At 42.2% G+C, this 24,142-nt stretch overlaps 1 protein-coding gene across 7 annotated transcripts in view; it reads right to left on the bottom strand.

Moving 5' to 3' along the window:
* Positions 1-24,142, bottom strand: part of LOC111866476 (zinc finger protein 384) — a 448,072-nt gene that overhangs the window by 329,152 nt on the left and 94,778 nt on the right. For 5 of the 7 annotated variants that reach the window (XM_033752263.1, XM_033752267.1, XM_033752266.1 and 2 more), the window contains exons 1-2: positions 15,637-15,925; positions 4,322-5,837 (exon numbers count right to left, since the gene is read on the bottom strand). In XM_033752263.1, coding sequence (XP_033608154.1) covers positions 4,322-4,654 — 333 coding nt within the window. In that variant the 5' untranslated portion in view covers positions 4,655-5,837; positions 15,637-15,925. Of the gene's footprint in view, positions 1-4,321; positions 5,838-15,636; positions 15,926-24,142 lie in introns of those variants that run through there. The other 2 variants (XM_033752265.1, XM_033752264.1) reach the window with 1 other exon arrangement.

Genomic DNA, 24,142 nt, shown 5'->3' with positions numbered 1-24,142 from the left:
TTTCTTTTCTCCACGTCATCCAGACCGGCTCTGGGGTCCACCCAACCTTCTATCCAACGGGTACTGGGGGATTTTCCCCGAGGGTAAAGCGGCCGGAGTGTGGAGCTTACCATTCACCTCCAGCTAGTGCCGAGGTCGAGAAAATGTGGATCTATATATCAACTCCCCCATACACCTTCATGGCGTAGTACTTAATTAGTTAAGCATAGGGACAAATTTACCTTATAGTCAAGGTAGTGCGAGCGACAAGTCTTAAGTGTGAGGTGAGTGATAAGAATTTAAAGCAGCCTTGTTACAGAAGCATATGAAGTTGTTACCCAAATATATTTTATAACAAATGTCCTAATCACCATTTCTGAGCCGTGGGTTCTACATTACTTTCATACTAACGAAAGTACGAGTCACGTAATGCTGCTACTACTACCACTACTACTACTACTACTACTACTACTACTACTACTACTACCACCAACAATAATAATAATTTAATCGTTTACGTGCTTTCTTAACAGCTCGAAGGACAATTATAAATTAAGCATGAGCAAAAGGAAAACAAAAAGTACACATAAACAGATGGCAAAACAAGGTAACTTGTTTACAATATTATATTTCAGCATCCTGTTACACTCACACAATATATATGGATAAATACCGTCTTAAGTGCAACAAATTTTATTGTAGTTTTTACTACAATAAAAACTACAATAAAATTTGTTGCACTTAAGACGGTATTTATCCATATATAAGGTAACTTGTATCATTTAGAAAATATTAAATATTTTAATTAAGTTATTAATTTATTTATTGCTCACTAAATAATAATAATAATAATAGTAATGGAAAATTAATGATCAGGTACTGTAGCGATCGCTTCTAGTGAAGATACGTTTTTCGGCAAGGTAAGGTAGAAGACTACAAACGACTAGATCATAAAGCGATGGATGATACATTTATGCAAAGGAGTAACACAGCATATCGAGTACAGTAAGCCTGTTACTACGAAATATCTTTCCCGGTAATTTTTGTCCGCTATTGCAGATCATATGCTTCAGCATAATGCGGATTTCGGTGTGGGGCGGAAGGGGGGAGGGAAGGATCTTTAAGATAATTATTAATAGCAGAAATAACAAAACAAGCAAAACGAAATGCCCTCATACCTTGCTTCCCTTGTTGACCAAAAATTCTAGGGACAAAAAATTTGTAGGCTTCTGGATCATTGGCATCGGAGGGAGGGGGACTGTGGAGGGGTAAGAAGGTGGCAAGTAGTACCGAGGGGTGGATGTAAGGAATCGCACTGGTGGAGGGAGGGGGAAGTTTTGGAGGGTCGGTGATGGGTTCAAGAGTGGGGATAGTTATGTAACAACCAAGTTGATGTAGCAGAAGAGAGAAAGACAGAGAATTCGCAAGGGGTGGGATGGGAAACGGAGGGGAAGGCAAGGTAGTAATGCAGGAGGAGAAACACCCTGGAAGGGGAGGAGTGACCAGAAAGAAATTTCAGTATGAGAAATATAATCGATTTTTAAAATTTGGTTGCAAATAGAATATGTATTCACAGAATCGCTAAAAAAAATTAAAAGTAGTCAATTTAAGAAACGTTTCCTGCACTAAACACGTGCGGTTACTGGGGAAAAAGAAAGAACTTCTGAGATGAGCGGTAGACATGATGATTCTTCGCCATTTAGCCAAGTCCATGGAAAATTTCTGAAACTTAAAAGCTAAAACGTAACTCAAAAATGCGATATTTGAAGTTCCCACGGAAATGAATGATATGGATGCCGTCTTCCGGTGTAGTTGGTAAATAAGTACCGACGTTTCGGAGGAAACATATGCCTCTAACTTTAGTGCTGACAGATAGTCTATCTACTAACTTACACGGCATCACATCCCAGAGCACTGTAGTGTGAACAATTTTATAAAGTTCTAAGGAGTCGTGCTTATAGAAGTGCTGTATTTAGAACAGAGAACCATATAACTCCGAAAAGGTATCTACTCGGAACTATAAAAAATGTTTTAATTTTCCGTTAAAGGTAAAGCTGAAAGCTGTCCCTGCAACAGAACGTGGAGGCCCATAGGACTGTGAGATGCTGAGGCTCCCACATTTTCTAGACAATCGGCTCATAGATGACGGTGAGGTTGTCAGCCATACGCGCCGGCCACCTTGTACCCCTCAGGAAGGTTCCTGATACTCATTTCTGATAGAGGCTGAGTAGACCCCAGGGCCACAATGCTGCTGGAAGGATTAAGTCAATTGAAAAAATCCGCCTCTTTGGGACTCGAACTCGCGACCTTCAGGCTTGTAGCATGGTGCCCCAACCAACTACGCTACCGCGTGCGTGTTTAATGTGACTGTAAAATTACAAACATCAAAGTCAAGAAGAGAAACATCGCGCTTTCAGAAGGCTAATTTAAAACTTTTACATGGCTCTACTTTAGGAAAGTAAATATTTAAAAATTTCTTTGATATATGTATAGATATTTCCAATATATCTTAAATTTATACGAATGAAATCACAGAAATTAATAGCCTAAAATTTTCATACGTCTCTTTAGTCGATGTAATCACACACAGAAAATAACGGGAAGACAGAACCGTTTTAAGCGCAAGATATCTTGTTCGTAATGTACAGTTAACAACGCGCAACTTATTCTATCCTGAACATATTCTAAAAATGTATATTCAAAAGTATTTAAATTATTGCATTTAATTTTCTGCAAAGTTTATAACGTACAAAATACGTAAATATATTGCCGAAATTTATAAAAAATTATTTGAAAGTAACGGGAACAGTGAAACGAAATGTTAGCATGAAGTGTAGGCCGATATAGTGCACAAATTTATTTCGACAGCCGAAATAAAAATGTGTTCAAAGAAAGTTCCCTTTTCGCAATCAACAAAATACGTGATATCTAAATGTCAGCCGACACTTTCGATTTTAGGAGAGTAGTAGAACGTGTTATGACTGTATCTTTATTGAATTCTAGCTTCAGTCGACGGCAATGTTATGAAGGGGGATTAGTGTAACGAGGTCCGACAGCTTGTATATGGTTGTGCCGGGAGATGGAGCCTCACTCGCCGGTAATCTCGCAACAAATACCGCGCGCCCCGCTCCAGACCATCGGAATACACTGGTTCACTGCCCGCCGCGAGTCTTTTAAAGTCGTAACAAATTTATTTCCCAACAGATAAACTAGACCTACAAAGCGCTGTTATTTTTGTAATAAATAACAAGGCACACAATTTATTACCAATGGAAAAGCAGGATTTAATAGTAATTTTTATAAATTATGATAAGAAATATGTCCAGTATTTCTGATATCGTCAAATTTTAGAATGCTGTTCTCATTACACAGGCTAATATATCATAAACAAAATATACATTATATACAATACGATAAGAATTAGTCAGTATTGTCGATAAGAAAGTAAACGACAAGATGTTACGTTTACATAATAAAACCAAATAGGCCTATACAAGAATCATTCAGGATATCAACTTACGTTTTTTGTTTGCCAACTAAATTAACATAGTTAATTGCATTAAAAGATACAAATGTTAATTTTATATTGAACAACTAAATTCGCTTACTAATTACTTATTTTATATATATATATAAAAGACGTGAATGAATGGGCGGAGGGTGATATCTAAATTATGTTAACGATTATGTGTTCCATGTGTCGAACATATTTCAGAACCACAGCCTTCGGTAACGATCTCCTATAAAACTAATGATATAAAATACAGAATAGCTGAAACTATGATAATAATAGACGAAAATAAACGTGAGGACAAACTAAACTAAACCATATAAACTAGTTAATAGTTTTTTGTCTTTGTTTATTTTACGATACTATCAATATGTAGAATAAATAGCAAGGATGATCAACGTTATTGAAAGGAGGCCGCCTTGTAGTTATGTGTAATCCAGTTGATGTTTAACAGCACATAACATTAGCAAAACTGCAATAAACCTAAGCAGCGTTTGGATTACGGTCATACCATATATATATATATATCCTCTGTGTTACACAAATTTACACTGAGGATGTTTCCAATTTCGTTTGAGAAGAAACATCGTGGTGCAGTGCAACACAAAATAGCGAGATAGTTGCAAGGTCGTTGTTAGGGCAACTGTTGTAACTTGTCTTTAATTCGAGCGCAAATATTAATGGAAATATGTGTGACATGGTAAGTAAATAAACCGAAGACACACGTGTGAAGGCCTACAGTCTACATGCACAAAGTCGAATATACCTTCGTGTAGACGGAATGCTACAATACTCCAGGCGTGAGGAGGGCATTCTTGCCGACCCACTTACCTGTAATTCGTTGACTAGCTTCTCTGTCATCATCTTGGAGTCTGGAGTTGTTGAACCGCCTCCTGCACCCCCATTTCCACCGCCACCCTGATTGCTGTTGACACCTGTATTATTTGGTGTGTTGTTGAGACCACCTCCGACGCCTGGCGGTGTTGGTACCCCGGTAGCTGTGGCCGGTGTTCCGCCCCCACCGCCTCCACCTCCACCCCCGGTGGGCGGCTGCCCCAGGTTGGGCCCCGGGGGCATTGACGGCGGTCCCCTCGCCTGCTGCCAGAAGTCGGGGTTCATCTTGAAGACGGACCGCGCCGACTGCTGCTGCACGTCTGCCGACATGGAGGAGGCGTCGGGTATCGGCGTCGCTCGGAGGTCTAAAGGCGTCGTGTATGTCGTCGTTATGTCCGTAATGTTGACGCGTGTGTGGTCAAAAAACCGTGTCGAATCAGAGAAGTAATTGTTGAAGGTGGAAGCGCGGGTGCTGGAGTTACTGGTTCCGCCGCTGAGGATGGAGTTGTTCTGTAGAAAATCCACGACAGACCGATCTTGTATACGCTGGTTGAAGGTAATATCGTCGTATTTGGGATTTATAGTGATCGTTGGTTCTGCTTTCCAGCAGTAGTTTGGAAAGCAGAGGTTGGTCTCTTGACAGTCAACTCTGGATTGGTGCAGTAGGACTGTTATTCGGTAGGATTGTGGTTAAGAATTGGGAAAGTTACTGGTCAGTTGAAATATCGTGTAACAATTGGAAAACTTCGCGAGGTATTGTTGGCAAAAGATCCGAAGTCTTCTGTCTCCTGTATCTCTTCCTGTTATATTCTGTGTTTATTCCTGTACTTATCGTGACTGGTTGTTATGTCTTTATTCTGTGTGTTACCAATGTTCTTGTCCTGCTAATCTTTTTTTTCTTCAAGATCATTTACAAGTTATATCGCCCGATGTTTATCTTGATGTCTTGAGTCGAGGTAAAAACTTCTTGGTTAGAGTTGTTTTTTCTTCTAATATTCTCTGCTCTACTCATTCACCTTTTGCAAACATTCACTGCACTTCATGCACATGGAGGATGTTAGTTGATTTCTTTGATTATAGCCACAGTAATTCCTATACGTTTACACCGTTCAAGTTCTTCTCATTCTCAATGCATAAATTAGATTGCTCAGTTATCTATGTAGCCTCTTGTATAAGGTAAAGTTCTAATACGTTGTAATGGTTTCCCTTAAATGAATTTTTTATTAGAAAAACAAAAGCAAAAACAGCCGCCACGGGACAACTGGTCTGTGTAGGATATAAAAAATCGCTCTTCTTTTTTCCCCTTGTCTTCTTCTTCTTTTAATTCTTTCTTTAAGCGGTGAGCGGTTAGGCAGCTGTTTGCTATTGGCTGTCGTCCCTCTAGCGGCGTTCCAGAGAACCACAGTACCAACAGCAGCGGATACCCCTTCAATACATCAACTCCAGAGAAGGAATTCTCGGTCACACGATCCGGTGTCTTGCAGATATTGTTGTGTGGTAATTGTTGTGACACCTGTAAGCACAAAATGAGTAGGGTTACCATAGAAACACTGAAAGCAAACGTTCACAAGTTTATAATTACGTCATTTCAGCATACTATGAAAACTGTAAAACTCCTGTTATAGCGAAATGTTGACCGTATTAGAAAGCTGTATGAAATGTAACACTATTGCAAACTTGCTAAGAAAAAGAAAATTGAAAAACTGTCAATAAGAATCCTAATGTCAGTTAATAAGCTTTATTCAATCCTAACACAAAGTTCAATGAAATTATTCAATTTCAAAACAAACTTTACTGAAACTTATTCAGTATAAAAACGAAGTTCAATGAACCTAATTCAGTTTGAAAACAAACTTGAATGAGTCTTGTTAAATTCTCTAAACAAAGTCAAAAGAAACTCATTCAGTTTTAAAACAGAGTTCAATGAACAAGATTGAATTTCAAAACAAAGTTCAAAACTTCTTAAACACGATATGAAATTGTATCACAACATGACACTCGCTGTAGGAAACACAGTAAAATGCGTGGACACCCAGAACTTTTCTAAGTGTTGAAGAAGGGGTAAGTCCAATCATACCTCTTAATGGTGGAAGTCACGAAATCCACCAAGCACTATTTTATAAGTGGGAGGTCTTTCCGCAGAGGGCTCGACAGTCAGACTGATGTGACGTCCCAAGTCAACAAGCAACTTATAACGAAGAACCGCGGCGGCGTCCACACCGGGACCGAAGACGCAGGCAGCGAGCTCCTTCTACCAGCGAGGAATGTTTAGGAATAATACTTCCTAAATCAGAAGACCGAGACGACGGCGGCGACGGTGACGACGAACGTCTAGAGAAACGAGGACGACGCGACGACGACGCCCCCCCTCTAGAAAACGACGCCCGACGTCTCCGCGAGCGTCACACAAACTGACGAAGCAAAAGGAAACTCGCGTTCTCATTCCTTTTCTCTCCTCTTCCTCCTGACGTAGCAGAAGGAAGAGAAGGGTAGAAGGAAAAGGCACTGCGAGTCCTCGAGAGAGAGAAAATGTTTTCCTCTTTCTCTCTCTTAGACGGTGCGCGGTGCAACCCCTATTCTCAAATCTTTTCTCTTTTATCCTGCCCCTTTCCCTTCCTAGATATATTTTCCTTACTTGCACTTGCTTGTGCGCAGACGTTCGCGATGCGTCGGCAAGACTTCGCTGCTACGGCGGCGTCGTTTTCTCCACGACGCTTGCACCCTTCCACGCTCTAACTCCCCTCCTTCTCTCATCCCTCCAACACCCCTCCTTATGCCACCCCTCTACCTTCCTTCCCTAGAGGGATAAAAAACCCTCACTTGCCTTGCCTTCATCTATAGTAGGGAATATTTTTTAACCCCCTCCCCCCCTTTGGCTGCCGAGATGTAGTCGCGGTAAGGGTGAAAGTGGGGGGACGAAAAGAAGAGGGGAATGTCGTGTGAAGGGAAAAGACCAATGCCCAGAAGGGGGAGCAGAGGAGAACGGCATCTGGGGTTAGGGGGACGCCGACCCGTGGCCACGACGACGATGACCAGAGGGCGCCCAAGAAAAAGGAAGCAAGACTAAGGTGGAGCAGCCCACATGTGAGCACCCATTTCATTCATAAGCCAGCAGCACAGAAACCAACTGAAAACGCTAAGGTCTTGCGCGTATGTATATGTGTACGCACGCATAGATGCATGTATATAGGCCCTGTATATATGTACGTACGTACGTATGTGTTTGAATTATGCAAATTAAGTTGTCAGACCTGTTTGGATTATGTAATTAACTTCAATAGAATGTTAGAACTATATCTTTCCCATAAGTAGAGTATGCGTAACTACTCGTATCTTATAGCAGAAGCAGAAGGTTCAACATCACAATCTTCTGTTGGATGGGATTCTGACCCAGTTACGCCCACCTCCATCAGATTCAACTCAGCATTATCCTCTCGCCTCTCAAGTGGCCGCTTTCCAAACAGTTATGTCATCATCATCATCATCATCATCATCATCATGTTATAGTTACGGTATTATATTTGAAATTTGAATGCGGTGGGATTACAACTTTTGTAATGAAATTACATGATTCACAGGTTTAATAACATCATGAGTTCCGCAGGAATATTCACTTCTTAAAATTTCAAAACTCTCTTTTCTAGATTTAAAATCCTGGGTTTTAACACACACACTTGTATCATTATTGTCATTGGTTTTATGATAATTGTAGTCACTAGTCTTAAATTACACAACAAAATCGAGAGAGAAATTAATTGAAATCTTGAATTGAATCTTGACAATGAATCCTTTTTGTCTCTTATAATAGGGCCTACAAAGAATTTAGGTAAAGGTAAAGCAATCCCTGTAACAGGCCGTGAAGGCCGATTGGGTTGAGAGATGATTGAGGCTCCCACATCTTCTAGACAATCGGCTCACAGATGGCGGTAAGGTTGTCAGCCTTACGCGCCGGCCGCCTTTTACCATCCAGGAAGATTCCTGGTACTCCTTCCTGTTAGAGACTGAGTCGAACCCATGGCCATAGTACGGCTGAAAAAATTAATAAATTGAAAAAAATCCACCTCATAAGGACTCGAACCCGCGACCACGTGCTTCCCAATGAATTTTGAGAGGTTCTAAAAAATCGACTTGAATGCAGTAAAAGGTGTTTTGCTTTGAAGTACCCCAAGTGCGCCGTGCGGTCCTTTGGAAGTCCTTCCTGGGAACTTAAACGCGTTACATTCCAAAAGATCAAATCCTTCATAGCCTCCGCTGTGAGTACCTCAAATCCTACATACCTAAGCAAAATGAAGGAATTGATGAAAATATTCAGTTCTGATAAGTCATTCTACTCATGGAAGTTTCCTGAATGCGTGTTTAAGTCCTTAGCACTGTTAATTTCCTAACAAAACTCGCAGGAGCCGGGATAGCGCAGTCGATATAAAACTGGCTACGGGCTGGACGACCGAGGGGTCGGTGTTCGATTCCCGACAGAGTCAAGAATTTTCTCTCTTCTACGCCTTTTTCAGGCCGGCTCTTGGGTCCATCCAGTCTCCTATCCAATATGTACTGCGGCCTCTTTACAAGGGGGTAAAGCGGCCGGGGCGTGAACCTGACCGCTCACCTCCATCTAGTGCCGAGATCAAGAAAACGTGGATCTATACAAACACTCCCCCCACACGCCTTCATGACGCAGAGCTTAATTAGTCAAGCACAGAGGGCAATTTTACCTCTTTTTTTCATATTCATATTTTTTAACTTTATGTAATTATTACCGATTCTAATATAAAGCGTAATTTCACATTTGTTTTTTAGAGGTTCCAATTGTGGAAGGTTTAGCGGCTGTACTGACCACGAATATTGGTGCTTTTCCTAAGTTTCTTCAGGAAAATGGTGGAATAATATATTCTTACATGCCACTGCATTCTTAATATTTATTTTTATATCTTTGCAATTTGAATCGCGTCATCAGATAACATCAAAATCCTACCACAATTTTGGCAATAATTATTGTGTTTATCGTGCGGTAAAATCACTTAGTAAGGATCACAACAAGAAGTGAACAACGTGTCCGCGTCCCCCCCCCCCGCTTCAGAGGGTGAAAGGGTGAGACAGAGAGAGGAAGAGACTAACCCCAGAAACGCGAGTTGCGGGCCGTTCTCCAGCAGAAAGCTGGTGTAGGCGCGAGGGATGCGTTGCAAACAGGAGCGTCACCATGTTTACGTTACACTGTCCTTTAGATTGCTTTTGCATTGGCAGGTTTGTCTGTGTGTACATCTAACTAACCAACGAAATATAAAAGCTCAGGGCCTTCCGTCAGCGATTTATATTAATAACTGGTCAATACATTAATTGTTCTATGGAATAAAAAGGTTCATTGCCGTGTTAACAAAAACCGCCTCTTGAGTATATTTTGAACCAACTCTACCAGGATCACATATTCACCATTTTGTCTTTCTAAGATCAATTCTAACGTTGGCACAAATCTACTCTAAACTAGTCATTTCCCTTCTATTCTTGTCTTTGGTTCACCGCCTTGAAAATTGGGTCGATAGCGTAAAGATCCTCGTTATGCAAAGGTTTCATTCCCCCGTCACATGAAGTCATTAATTCTGATTGTTTCTTAGTTTCATGACGCTGTATCTATATTTAGACTACGTAGGGTATAATAAGAAATACCGGGATATTCCACAGTAATTTCAGAAAGATTTGAAAATGGTTGTGGTCTGCTTTAAGATATTTATAAAAAAACTCCGTGGATTTAGTCCACAAGCGAACCAACAGACCGAGCGGCCGTTGCTTGTTGGCAAAGTTAGTGCCAACTTCAGCGGATAGATGGTGTCGCGTGGTGAGCGCAACGAATCCCCACGGCCGTTAATTTCGGTTTTCTAGACCGGAGCCGCTATTTTTCTATTTAAGTACCTCTTCAATTATCCTTACGAGGCTGAGTGGACCTCGTTTCAGACCCACTACTTCCCAGAGAATCTGATAGCGCCGGGAATCGAACCAGGACCTCTGGATCTGTAGCCAGGATCTCTGACCAATAGACCACAGATGCAGTCCTTTAAGTCATTTAAACGATGCAATTTGTCCCTAGCGTAGTTGGCTGAGGCGCTATGGTAAAAGCTGGAAGGTGGCGGGTTCGATGCCCGATGAGATCACTGGATATTTTCAATTTATCTAATCCTTCCAGCCGCACTATGGCCCTGGGAGCGACTCAGCCTCTAACATAAATGAGTACCAGGCATCTTCCTGGGGTATAAGGAAGGTGGCGCATAAGGGTGACAACCTCACCACCATCTGTGAGCCGATTGTCTAGAAAATGTGGCATCATGGATGTCTCACAACCCTATGGGCCTCCATGGCCTGTTACAGCGATAGCTTTTTTTTTTTCCATGGCACAACAGCCCCAGTGAACCTGGGCCTACATCCATGAACTTCTCCGTTCACTTCGGTTTTTCTAGATCTTACACATTCGGTAGGACTCCTTTGGCGGGTGATCAGCTCGTCGCAAGGCCTCTACCTGTACACACACACAAACTAAACATCCATGCCCTGGGTAGGATTCGAACCCACGATCCCGGTTTCCAAGTGAGAGAAGACAGTACATGCCTTAGACCGCTCGGCTACTGTGACCGGCACAGGGATAGCTTTACCTTTACTTAATTAAGCATGACGCCCTTAAAACTTAGGTGGGTGCTTTCTTGTTTAATTGAGACGTGTGGGGAGGAGTGTCTGTGCTTATTTAAACACAGCACCGTTAAGACGTATTAATTAATTAATTAAGCACTACGTTTGGATGAGCAGAAGCGTCACTCTTAAAGGAAATCTATCATTTCAGAGACATTCTTTGCCTCCATCATCAAGAAATAATAGAGATGGTATTCAACTTCTGTTAGAAACTGACGCGGCTGCTCACCCGACGCGTTGTTACTAGTAGTCGCCGTGAGAACTTCAAGTCCTATAAACATAGCTCTTGTTGCATTTAAGATTCTGACAGTGGTGACTATGAAGAATACTTTCGAATGAGATGCGACGACGTGTAGTCTGGTAGAGAGTTTTGTTCGCACTTCGACCCTGAAGATGGAAGTAGTACGTTCCTTTCAACAGTTCCAACAGACTACACGCACAGGATAACGATTGTCGTAGTGTTTTCGATCTGTCGTTACCATGGAAACCAAATGCAAAGTGAATTAAAATTAGTTACAATGCGACCAGAAGATGGCAGAAACTTTCGGAAGTTTTTAGTCGGTATTGCAGTGTCGATCTTTCAAAGAAAAAAAACTTTCTTTAGTCTAAACAGTATTGTTATCCCTATTCCACCAATATGTATTTCTAGGACTTCTGAAGTTCATACCATGCGTATTCATTAAAATTGTGATTCCTTAGAGCCTTTCAACGGCTATAATACGTAGGTCGTACCGAAAGTCATGAGCACTCGGCACGGCGGCCAGTGATTGGCCTATTGTAGCCTGACCCGGGTGATTATGATGCTGGAGAATTTGGTGGAATGAAGATTGGCAAGGGAAACCGAAGTACTCGGAGAAAACCCGCCTCAGCCCCACTTTGTCCACCACAAATCCCACACGTTCAGCTCCAAACTCCGGCCGCTTTATCTCCACATAGGGAAATCATGGTACCCCTTGGTTAAGAGGATTGGTGCACCTCAGAGCCAGTCTCGACAGAGTAGTGAGAAAAAAAAAGTGTCCTTGTCAGGAATCGAACTTCGATTCCCCGATGGTCAAGTTTGTAGTTAAGTCACTATATCTATAGAGCCACGCCGGCCCTTATTCTATGGGTATAGTGATTTAATTAGACAGTTCATTAGAATTAGCTTATACAAGGGACAAGAAAACAAGTGACCCGTTTCGTTTCGGTACTTACATAGCATCAGCAATTTTAAACGATAAATGGGAATAAGCATTTGTACTGATTCTGTGAATGCTAGAAATCTTTTTTTCTGCCATAGTGAGAAAGTACTGTACATATATCTATCGCCCTACATAGGCTAACTTTGAGTTAACGCTATTTAATAGTACACTTTAAATTTAATTGTTTTATAGCATACTAAAATAAACAGAATTGGTTTCAAAAACAAGGAAATGATTCATAACCATCTGCAACGAATAGTATTAGAGTTGATTAAGTTATACATTTTTTCAATGAAAATGGAAGGCGGGAAAATCAAAGAAGCTAACAAAATTCTTGAGTTGCGCGACCATTCTTGGGAATGCAACTATTCCATACGTCGAAGAAACGCATATAACATACACTCATATATATTGTCACGTAGTACGTGTGACTATACAAGGGGTTTAAATTGATGAATATATTTATTGACTTCTTACAGGTAGTGACTATAAATAACTATAACACCATCGCTATTTCATATTTCACAGTTCATTAAAGTACACAGTCTAGTGTTCTGTCTGTTACTAGACGTTTCATAGTAACGGCTAAAACAATAGTTATTCCTCTGCCTCAGCTCAAGTCCTCCCTTCACAAATGACAGAACTAAGCTCTAACTTCGTTCCATGCTTATAACAGCACGGACCACGCAGAAAACACTGTTCCTCTGTTGCATGCGTATACGTTGCTGCGGGAATGTGCTTATCAACCGTTTCTCAGAAACGGTCCTGGTATATTCGCCCATTTCGCGAACGTTGCATAGCAACGACTCTACAAAACCGAAAGGTAAATTTGTTGTGAATTTTAGATTCAGATTTTCTTAACCTCTGCACAGGATGGAGATGAATTTTAGCTTCACGCCCCGGTCTCTTCAGCCTTTGGTTAAAGGCCGCCGACATCCACTTAATATATAGCTGGATTGGCCCAAGATCCTGTCTTGAGGCTGTGGAGTAAGGGAATACAGCCCAGAAAAATACGCCCATAAGAGCATACATTTGCACTAAATATTTTTTAACAACTACGTGGAATTCAATTTGAGAGCAAGCAGCAACAGTAGGCGCTGAAGGGTGGGGAAACATGGCACTTCAAACAACAAACCCAATAAAACATCGAACTCCGAAACTCTGTCAATAACTATTCGTTTGAAAGGAGTGAGATACCTCAAACCATTGTTAGTGTTACATTGCAACAGTTGATCTTATGTGAGTTCGTGCTTTTCCTTTCAATTTGAAGAAACTTCTTCCATAAATATGTTTCCATAGAAACTCGCAATTTCTATTGTTGAATCATCACTGTTAAAAGCTGTTGAGACAAATTTCTTTCACTGCCCTCAAGAATCCGTATCAGGACAGCCAATGCTCTAATATGCAACACCTTGAACATAGTGTAGAGGAGAACAGCAGGTCCACACACATTAAAGAACGAACACAAATAATATTGGGGGGAGAAAAGGTCAACTTTTTGATAGGACTGTTCAAGTCAAGGAGGATGAGATGAGCTGTTCATGTAGCACGAATGGGGGAGACGAGGAATGCGTATAGGATATTGATGAGAAAGCCAGAAGGAAAGATACCACAGGGACGACCAAGGCGTAGGTGGGTGGACAATATTAGAATGGATCTTAGAGAGATAGGATGGGATGGGATGGGATGGGGATGGGATGGATTGGATAGATCTGGCTCAGGATAGGGACCAGTGGAGGGCTCTTGTGAACAAGGTAATGAACCTTCGGGTTCTATAAAATGCTGGGAAATTCTTGAGTAGCTGAAGAATTGGCGGCTTCTCCAGAAGGGCTCAGCTCCATAAGTAAGTAAGTAAGTAATAATCTACAAGGCCTTCAAATTACTCGCCGGAAGCCTGAAGTTCATCCAAAAAATACGTAAAATTATCAGTGCTTACCTAACTGGAAACTGACACACGGTAGCGTAGATGGTTGAGGCACTATGTTACAAGCTGGAAGGCTGCGGGATCGAGTCCCGATGAGGCGATTTTCTTTTTTCAATTTACCTAATCCTTCCAGCCGCACTATGGGCCTGAGGCCGACTCAGCCTCTAACAGAAATGAGTACCAGGAATCTTTCTGGGGGAGTAAAGGACGGCCGGCGCGTAAGGCTGACAACCTTATCGCCATCTGTGAGCCGATTATCCAGAGAAAATGGGGGAGCCTCGACGTCTCACGATCTATTACAGGGATAGCTTAACCTTTACCTAACTGAAAACACTTCATGTCCATTACAAATACCAAACTGCTAATGTTGTTTACGGAAATGATCATCACCAAGTCTCACAGTCATACATAAATATATTCTGTGGACGAAATTAAGAGTTTGTGAATGTTAAAGTAATTGGCGTATAGGCTATAGTAACTAATAACCTTTCGCCATAGCTCAAGCGGTTAGTCGCTGGCTTCCCATTGCGGTGGCCCGGGTTCGATCCCGGGTCTGGTCAAGTGGGATTTGTGGTGGACAAATTGGCGCTGGGGCAGGTTTTCTCCGAGTACTTCGGTTTCCCCTGCCAATCTTTGTTCCACCAATTGATCCACAATCACCCTCACCTATCATCTGTGGCTGGTACAATAGGCCAGAAGTGGCCGCAGTACAAGGCACTGAGACCCACCCCACCAGAAATTAAAAAAAAAAAAAAAAACTAATGATCTTTGAACAGTTTAAATTTTGATTTGTGTCTCACTCTGCTCATACACAGAATTATATGTCTGTGTTGTTATATCCTGTACACGTACATGTACTGCGAATCATCGATTCCGCTTTCAAGGAGAAATAGCGGGTGTCTAAAGATTAATTTTCTCAGGACGAATCGGAAAGTTCAGAGGGCCTAATGCGTTGCAGCTGCGGAAGGATATAAATTTCATTATATTGATGACGATCGCGCACACAACGTTATACAAAGCATTCTAATTTAACATCCTATGCAAATATATAAATTTTATATCAGTTTCTCTGTTGCTTTCCTCACGGTAACGCAATATATAACACACGAAGAAATGGAATTTGCTCCTTCTGCTGCCAGCAGGTACGATGGGCCAAGTACTTTATTAATTTTCGGATGCAATAGGATTACCAATTAGGAATTATTTAAAGTAATGAACTTTATAATTTATTAAAGTTTTAAGTAATATATTATGATAATAATAACAAAAGCAATAAAATTCTAAGCCTATAAATATTACTGTTACTTATATACATATAAAATTATCAATTACAACAGCCAATCTATTAATGTTATTTATGGAAATAATTATCAGTTATTCTAGAGTGTCCATTTTAATACTTTCCTTCCACCCACAACTAAGTGTGTCTTCCTTTCAGGTTTTCAAAACATTCATATACCATTGTTATTTTCAGATAATGTTAAAGTATAATTTAAGAAAGAAAATTGTATGTAAATAAAACAATATTTCATACTCACATAATATAAAGAATAGTCCATCCATCTTAATTTCAGAAAGTAATTAAATGGCACTTCAAAATTTGTCATTAAATGAAACAGCGCAAGAGCATTGTATTCGAAAAAATATACCAACTGTCAAAAATACGTCTGAACACACGTCGAAACACAAAGACACCATACAGTTGGAAAACACGGGGTACACGCAGTACATAAACACGCACATTTAAGTAACCACTTTGTTATTAATTCATGTACTAAACACAATGGCATTATCTGAGTAATAAAAATAGGCTTAATAATACTGTACAAGACAAGAATAGAATGAGGCCCCTTCGGACGCCCGGTAGAAACACCTGCATAGCAAAAGGTACACTCCGCATCTTCAGAACAAAAACTCAAGAAGTTCCTCTCCTAAGCTTCACCACCACCTCCTCCTCCGCCGCCACCACCCAATCTCCCCCCACCCCGCCCTTAAAGCACCCTGTTGTTTTTCCTCTCTCTCCTGCACATATACAGTCCCTCGTGCCATTCTATTACCAATTCTGAAAATATCGATTTGACATTTCAAAGCGTTTTTCGCTTCGCGTTATAATGCCAAGAGATGATTAAAGAACTTTGTGAAAGACGGGTTTATAAAGCAGTAAAAGTTTTCATGTTACTTGACTTTCTGAAGCCCGAAATTCAGCTAAATAATATGTAAACACTGTTCCAATGCGCCCCTATTAGGAAGACCAGCCTGTTGGTGCTGTTTTGGTAAATAAGAGCTATTTATTCTGAATAATGTGCAAAACACATAAACACGTGTATATTCTGTGGGTAAAGTGCTAAGTTCCTTTAATATTAAGGCGGTGATGTGGACTGTAAGCTAACCGCTCTTGCTTCCAAGGGACTTAGAGCTTTACGCCTGAATTTGGCTACCCATATTCAAGTTCGGAGACTCACGATACTGGTCTCGTCATTTGTATCATATTCAATGACGCTGTTTGAGAGGGAAACTTCAAAACTCCTGCCAGACCAATCAGAGTGGCCGAGGATCTATGGAAGATATCGTCTTGGGTGATTCAAAAACTGGACTCTTAAGGTTTGAATCCTCAGTTTTTCTGTATTGAGTTGCGCTAAAAAGTACAGTTACTAGTCGAGGCCTCATACAAGACGTCCTACCAAATGTCTCAAAAATTGTTCGAGACTTAGGCCTTAATCTGCAAGAGGGTAGCCCACTAAATCTAATATACTATGGCTGAAGAAACAAGACCTCTCATAAATGTGTACAGGGACCATGGAGGTAGAACTCCGTGCATTAGATTTTAGGCATTAGATGTGAATGAATAGTCAATTTCATGCTTTATTACCGAAGTCAGATTTGCACGTGAAAGCTGAACAGAGGTGTGGATGGGTTCTACAGCCGGTCTCAATACGACGAGAACAACCCTTGTCTCTGCCTGTAATTCAACCCCGATCTGCTACTGACGTTTTCAGAATTAAATCCAATAGAATTTCAAATATTCGGGAGCGACAGTGACAAAAAATCAGAATCTGGTTCATAAAGAAACTCAGACAAGATTAAATGGGGCCCACCCACCCTCCTATCCAATGGGTACCAGGGGCTCTTTCCCCGGGAGTAAAGCGGCCAGGGTGTGAAGTTGATCATTCACCTCCAGCTAGTGCCGAGGTCAAGAAAATATGGATCTATACCTCCATTCCCCCATATGTCTTAATGGCATAGTGCTTAATTAGTTAAGCACAGGGACCTTACCTTTTTTTTCCCTCGACACTACAGCCCCAGAAGGACTAGGCCTACTTCCATGAACTTCTCCGTTCACTTCGGATTTTCTAGATCTTACACATTCCGTAGGACTCCTTGGGCGGGTGATCAGCTCGTCGCAAGACCTCTACCTGTACACACACAAACTAAACATCCATGCCCTGAGTGGGATTCGAACCCGTGATCCCGGTTTCCAAGCGAGCGAAGACCGTACATGCCTTAGACCGCTCGGCTACCGTGACCGGCCTTTACCTTTTTAAAATTCCCGTAATTCTTGTTACCATTCAGTACAGAACCTTCTGACTTCTCGTCTGCTGTCTAAACACGTAAAGATTAAAGCACAGAGAACTACAGAGTGTTTTGTAGTTTTGTATCAGTTTGAAATTTGGTCTCTGATATCAAGGTAAGAAGGTAGTCTTAAGTGACAGAGAGCAGCGTAGTTGGACCCAAGAGGGATGAAACAGTAGAAGCCTCAAGAGGACTATATAATGAGGAGCTTCATAACTTTTACTCTTCGCCAAGTACAATTAGAATGACCAAGTCATTCATTCATTCATCTGTTTCAGGATAGGGACCAGTGGAGGGCTCTTGTGAACGCGGTAAAAACATTCACGTTCCATAAAATGTGGTAAATTCTTGAGCGACTGAGCAACTGGTGGTTTCTCAAGAAGGACTCAACTACATGGAATTAGCTACTTAGTCAATCCAGACAAGTAAAATTGAATCTGATTTCCTACGATGGTACGAAGACAGACCGGTGTGTTCTGGGTTCAGTTCCCGTACAACTATGCCCTATTGCACAAGCCAAATCAAACCGATATCTACCTCTGCAGCAACTTACTGGTTTAGACTGGACTCGACTTGACTAGTGTTAGCAAACTAACCAGTACTGACAGTACTGACTGTGCTTAACAAGACTCACAGCACGCCACGTCACATGTTCTTATCCAGTCCAGACTGAACTGAACCATCAATCAGCGATTGACTAGTTAATTAATAACATTTAAATTCAAGGAATTTAATAGCATCAGATGGAATGAGGAGATATAGAATAATCACGAACAGCGAGTAGGCAGGTATTTTAGAGTAGCCGGTCATTAGTTATTTGATGGAACTTTCTATACTGGCCTTCACCTGATGGACATAGAGGAAAATGAGAAAAATCTCCAGTTACAATAACCGGCGTCCATATGAATCTCGTATCTGGTAAATTCCGAAAAACACAAGAAAATTTAAACGTTATGAAAACTTTGCCAGTGGAAGAATGACCTTTGAAGTTTTTAATAACATAAATCAAAATTTCAAGACACGTAAACTAAATGAGTTGTGAATAGTCTAAATTTGGTTTTATCATCTTTCCATTCAATGACATATAAGCGAAAATAAAGGCATGAGGGTAACATCGTCAGTGTCTTTCCTCATACGATCTCTGAAAGTACCCAGGATTTGATCAGCTGCAATAAGAGAATCTGCTTGTTCTAGATGAATCTTCAGATAACCTCGTTCGCTTTGATGTCGTCAGTCTTCTCACCAATGTTCCAGTCGGCGAAGCCCTGAAACTCATCAGAAATAAGTTCCACAACGATGACACACTGGCGGAACGGTCTGTTTTGCAGGTCGAAGCCATCAAGGAGTTGTTGGAGGTTTGCCTGAGAACCAAATATTTTCAGGTGGACATGTTCTTCGAACAGAAAGATGGTATGATTATGGGAAGATCTCTGTCGCCCATTGCGAGCATCATTTTCGTGGAGCATTTTGAGAAACTGGCTCTTGACTCGGCACAACATAAACCATCACTGTGGCTCCGGTGCGTTGAAGACACGTTTGTGGTGTGGCCTCATGGTCCAGAGTAGTTACAGGATTTCCTCAGCCACCTCAACAGTTTAAGGCCGTTCATCCAGTTCACCATGGAAACAGAGTCAGACAGTGCGATTGCCTCTCTTGATGTGCTGGTCAGCAGGGTAGAGGCGACACTAGCCACCAGAGAGTAGACGAAAGTCACCCAAACAGGCCGGTACCTCAACCTCAACTCTAGCCATCCGCCGCATGTGAAAAGAGGTTTGATTCAGAGTCTGCACAACAGAGCTTCCACCATATGACAAGAGCGAAAAGACCTGGTTAAGGAGATCAGCTGCCTGAGAAGTGGTCTCTAGTTCAGCGGCTGTCCGCAAGGTTTCATTGACTCGGTCATTAACTCCGAGGGTAGCAGTTGTCCGAAAAGAGAGCAAAAGCCCCTGGGCTCTGTGTACATCCCATATGTGAAGGGTGTTTATGAGAAGTTCAAACGTGTAGGGAATTGATTCATCAGGGGTCCAGTGATTAAGATTGGCTCTTTCTAAGGGGCCGAACTGAGTAGGTGTCTGCCCCCTCACATGAGGACGGAAACAGATCAAGTTTCTGAAACGTCGTGATTTATAAAGCCTAGAAGGTGAGTGGTCAGCTACACGCCCCGGTCGCTTAACCCCTGATGAAAGAGCCCCCGGTACCCATTCGATAGGAGGTTGGGTCGTGCCCAGAGCTAGTCTGGACGACTTGGAGAAGAGAAAATTTTTGCCCTCACCGGGACTCGAACTCCGACCCCTCGGTCGCCAGCCCGTAGCCAGTCGGTAGACTGACTATGCTATCCCGGCTCCTAATTCCTCTCAGTAAGGAACAAAATTTCCAATTTGTTCACAAGCAAAAATTAACGCACTAGAATGCATTTCTGTGTGGGGGAGTATGGAGGGGTATACAACGGAAGTACACACATTTTCCGGATTACTACTTCAAAATTTTGGTACAGTTATTCATCGGTAGTAGTTCCAGTTACCGCAGATAGAGATGCGTACATATGAATGGTATAGGTGGAGTTGTTCCTGTGCTTCAGTAACTAAGCACTATTGCATTAAGACTTAAGGGGAAGTGGAGATGTAGCTCCACCAGTCTTGATCTTGGCGCTATATGGAGGTTACTGGTCAGCTTCACGCTTCGGCTCCTGTACACACTGGATATGAAGTTGGGTGAGCCTCAGAGCCGGTTTGGACTCTACTGACTATAGAAAAATCTCTTTCCCTTACCTGGAATCGAACCCCGGCAGTCCAGCACGTAGCCAGTCGCTATACCGACTCAATTAACTGTACCAATCTGACAGTTCGCGAAATACAAACTGTTTCTCTTCGCATGTTATAAAACCTACATCAATAGAAAGAATTCTTCAAAGATTTGTAGATCTTAAAGAATTGCTCATTCTGAATAAGTTACTTTTCATATGACAAGTCGTTTTAGAGAGCTTTGATAACGTTCGGCTTAAGCATCGTGCAAGTTAGGGATTACGGTACACCCGTGCGGGCCGAAATTCATTTAGTCTGCCGTCTCTCATTTCGGAGTTGATCGAAATCTGCAAAGTCATTTTGGGTATGAAACAAGCATGACCGTTCCCATTACCAGTTCATGGTATGTAATTATTTTCTTCCTACCCGGGTCGGTGTAGTTTTATGCCACTTTTGCTGTTCAGAAAGGCGCCAGACTTGTCCCACCCTTCCGTTCCCACTGTATATATGCAACTAAGGTAGTAGGCATTTTCCTTCTCTGATCATAACTCCCCTCTGGCGGCAATCAAGAAAACCACAAAACTACTGCATAGGACATTACTGGTATGGGAAAGGGCAAAAGATTCCTTTCTCTAGAGACTACGGTTCGATTCTCACAGTTCTTATGCACGACTTAAGTTACAGTGAATAACACAGTGATAACCGGATACTCAATTCAGGAAATGCTTTCTGTCATTCATCATCGGATATTCTTTCTTCTGACTGACGCCTAAAACGTAGTAAAGATAAGGTAACTTACTTATTTACTTACGGAGCTAAGCCCTTCTTGAGAATCCGCAAAATCTGCAGTTCTTCAAGAATTTCCCAGCATTTTATAGAACCCGAAGGTTCATTACCGTGTTCACAAGAGCCCTCCACTGGTCCCTATTAACCACATCAGTCCAATCCATACCATACAATCCTATCTCTCTAAGATCCATTTTAATATTTTCCAACCACCTACGCCTTGGTCTTCCCAGTGGTCTCCTTCCTTCTGGCTTTCCCACCAGTATCCTACATGCACTCACCTTGTCCCCCATTCGTGCTAAATGCCATGCCTACCTCATTCTCCTTGATTTGGGCGCCCTCCAGGTATGGAGGTAAGCGGCGAATATACTGAATAAGCAGTATGGGACAGCCAACAGGGGGTGGTCCTCCAGCTTGGGGGTTGGGCGTGGGGCTAACAACTCCTAACCTAAAAAATAACCTTGTTAAGAAAATGCATGCAAAACCTCGGACCTGGACGGATTATCTTGATAAACGACCTAATCCAAAGATAATGTAATATAAAGGTAAAGTTATCACTGTCTTTACTCAAATAAGCACTATGACACGAAGGCGTATGTGGAAGTGGAGGTGTTTACGTGCTGTATGGTGAATGCTAATCTTGATCTCTCACGTTAAGGGAAGAAGAGGGAGGGTGATAGGAGCGGAGAAGCTCAGTCGATATAGCGACTAGGTTACGGGATGGAAGACCGGGGTTCAATTCCAGGCTAGGATAAGTAATATTTCTCTTCTCCATAGCATCCAGACGGTCTCTAACGACTACCCAGCCTCCTATCCAATGCGTACCCAGGACTTTATCCCCGGGGGTAAATCGGCAGAGGCGTGAAGGTGTCAAAGTAAAAAATTGTGGAGCTATACCTCCACTCCCCCATAAGTCGTCATGGTACAATGTTTAATTGCGTAATTAAATAGTAAAATATATTTCACATGTAGAGGGTGAAAGACTGGTCACATTTCCTGCGATATGACGTCATGAAGTCGGACGAAAGTCAAGAAGCGTTTAGAGGAATACGTCCCCTCCATCTTCGGGGTTCAAGAGTAAACCAAGCAAGGAATCAGCATGGAGCAAATAGCAAGGAAGCTTTGCTTGATGTTGGTTTATTTGTTCTTACTCTTCAACCTTGAAGATGAAAGAGATATCTTCCCCGAAGTGTCATTTGACTTTAAACGGCCTTCTGTTCCAGAAGGTACGACTCTTCATGATCACAGCTGCAGTGGGGTGGGGCTAAGTCCCTTGTACTGCGGCCACTTCTGGCCTATTGTACCAGCCCCAGATGATAAGTGAGGGTGATTGTGGAGCAGTTGGTGGAATGAAGATTGGCAGGGGAAACCGAAGTACTAGGAGAAAACCTGCCCCAGCGCTACTTTGTCCACCACAAATCTCATTTGACCAGACCCGGGATCGAAGCCGGGCCACCGCGGTGGTAAGCCAGCGACTAACCGCTTGAGCTATGGCGCGGCCCGCACTTTCCCGTAAGTCCTTCAGTTTTGGAAATCAATCCAAGAGAAGCAAGTGGAGGCACCAGAGTGGTTAGACTACGGGAACATTGAGGATCTCACGACGCTGTCTTCTGGTCCGTGACGTCATGTCGTGTGGTGGGAGTTCACTCTTAATTTCCTAGCTTGTCTTATGTCCACCTAATGTCGCGGTTCAGTGACTGACACTCTTGCTCCTGGTTTGGGATGTTCCTGGCTAGATTCTTCACTCGGAGATATGTTACTCTGACTGCGGGGTATCGCGGTTTTTCTCGGTCAATCCAGTCAAAGAGGGCTGCTGAAAGCCATGGAATTTTTCAGTCATTTCAGGTAGATACAGGCAGTGTGAAAACAAACAAGACACATTTCATACGGAACCAATTTTTTTAAACACCTAACTTAGACACCTTGTGTCATACACTGTTTCCATCTTCAGGTGATAAAGGAAAACACCTACTCGGTTGGGCCCCTTAGAAAAAGCTAATCTTAAACACGTCCAGTGTCCTCTGTTACCTAGAATTCCTGACGATGGAAAAAGTACAAAACCCAGTAACTCTGTCTCATCCACCATCGTCAGAACCCTTCAGAAACTAAAGATACACAGTGTTCCTAAAGGTAAGGTCAGTACTTTCGGATATGATAGAAGAGGTCATTTTAAGTGAAGAAGTCCATAAGAGCGTTTCTCCAATTACGATGGCTCTTCGACTCTCCCTGGTAGCTCAGCTCCCCCCCCCCACTTCAAATTGCATAAGTTTGAACGAGAGAACGCCATCTAAACCCCGGTGAAACAAAAGCTAGCCAACAGTCGACTGTTAGAACTGCACATCTTAGTGTTTTCTGTTTATTTCTTGACGCAGTTTTCATGCCATTCACGTTCTTAAATGCCGAATAAGATGATACGGTTTACGTTAACAGATTTTGCGATAGAAGTGCTGTAGCTGCTGTTGTAGAATAGCGAAAACGTTTTCCACACAGCACAAACACGGATCGACGAGTGTTTTTACCAGGATTTTCAACACATTTCGTGAAGCTGGCACTCTTCCTGAGCACCACTATGGTTTAGTGGTTAGAGTTCCTGGCTACAGATCATGAGGTCCCTGATTCGATTCTCGGCGCTGCCAGCTTTTCTAAGAAGTAGTGGGTCTGGAACGGGGTCCACTCAGCCTCGTGAGAATAACTGAGGAACTATTTCAAGGAAATAGTGGCTCCGGTTTAGAAAACCGAAATTAACGGCCATGGGGTTTCGTTGCGCTGACCACGCGACACCCTCTATCTGCTACAGTTGGTACTAAATTCGCTGACCAGCAGCGGTTGCTCGGTCGGTATAGTTCTCGTGGAGACTCAAGCCACTGGGTTTGTTTTGTTTGTTTGGTACTCTTCCCAGCATTCATGTTTCGTTAGATGGTCAAAGCCAACGAGATGAGGCCGGAGA

This window comes from Cryptotermes secundus, unplaced genomic scaffold (assembly GCF_002891405.2).
Source record: "Cryptotermes secundus unplaced genomic scaffold, Csec_1.0 scaffold320, whole genome shotgun sequence".
NCBI lineage: Eukaryota > Metazoa > Arthropoda > Insecta > Blattodea > Kalotermitidae > Cryptotermes > Cryptotermes secundus.
This window is presented reverse-complemented; position numbering and strand designations above follow the sequence as displayed.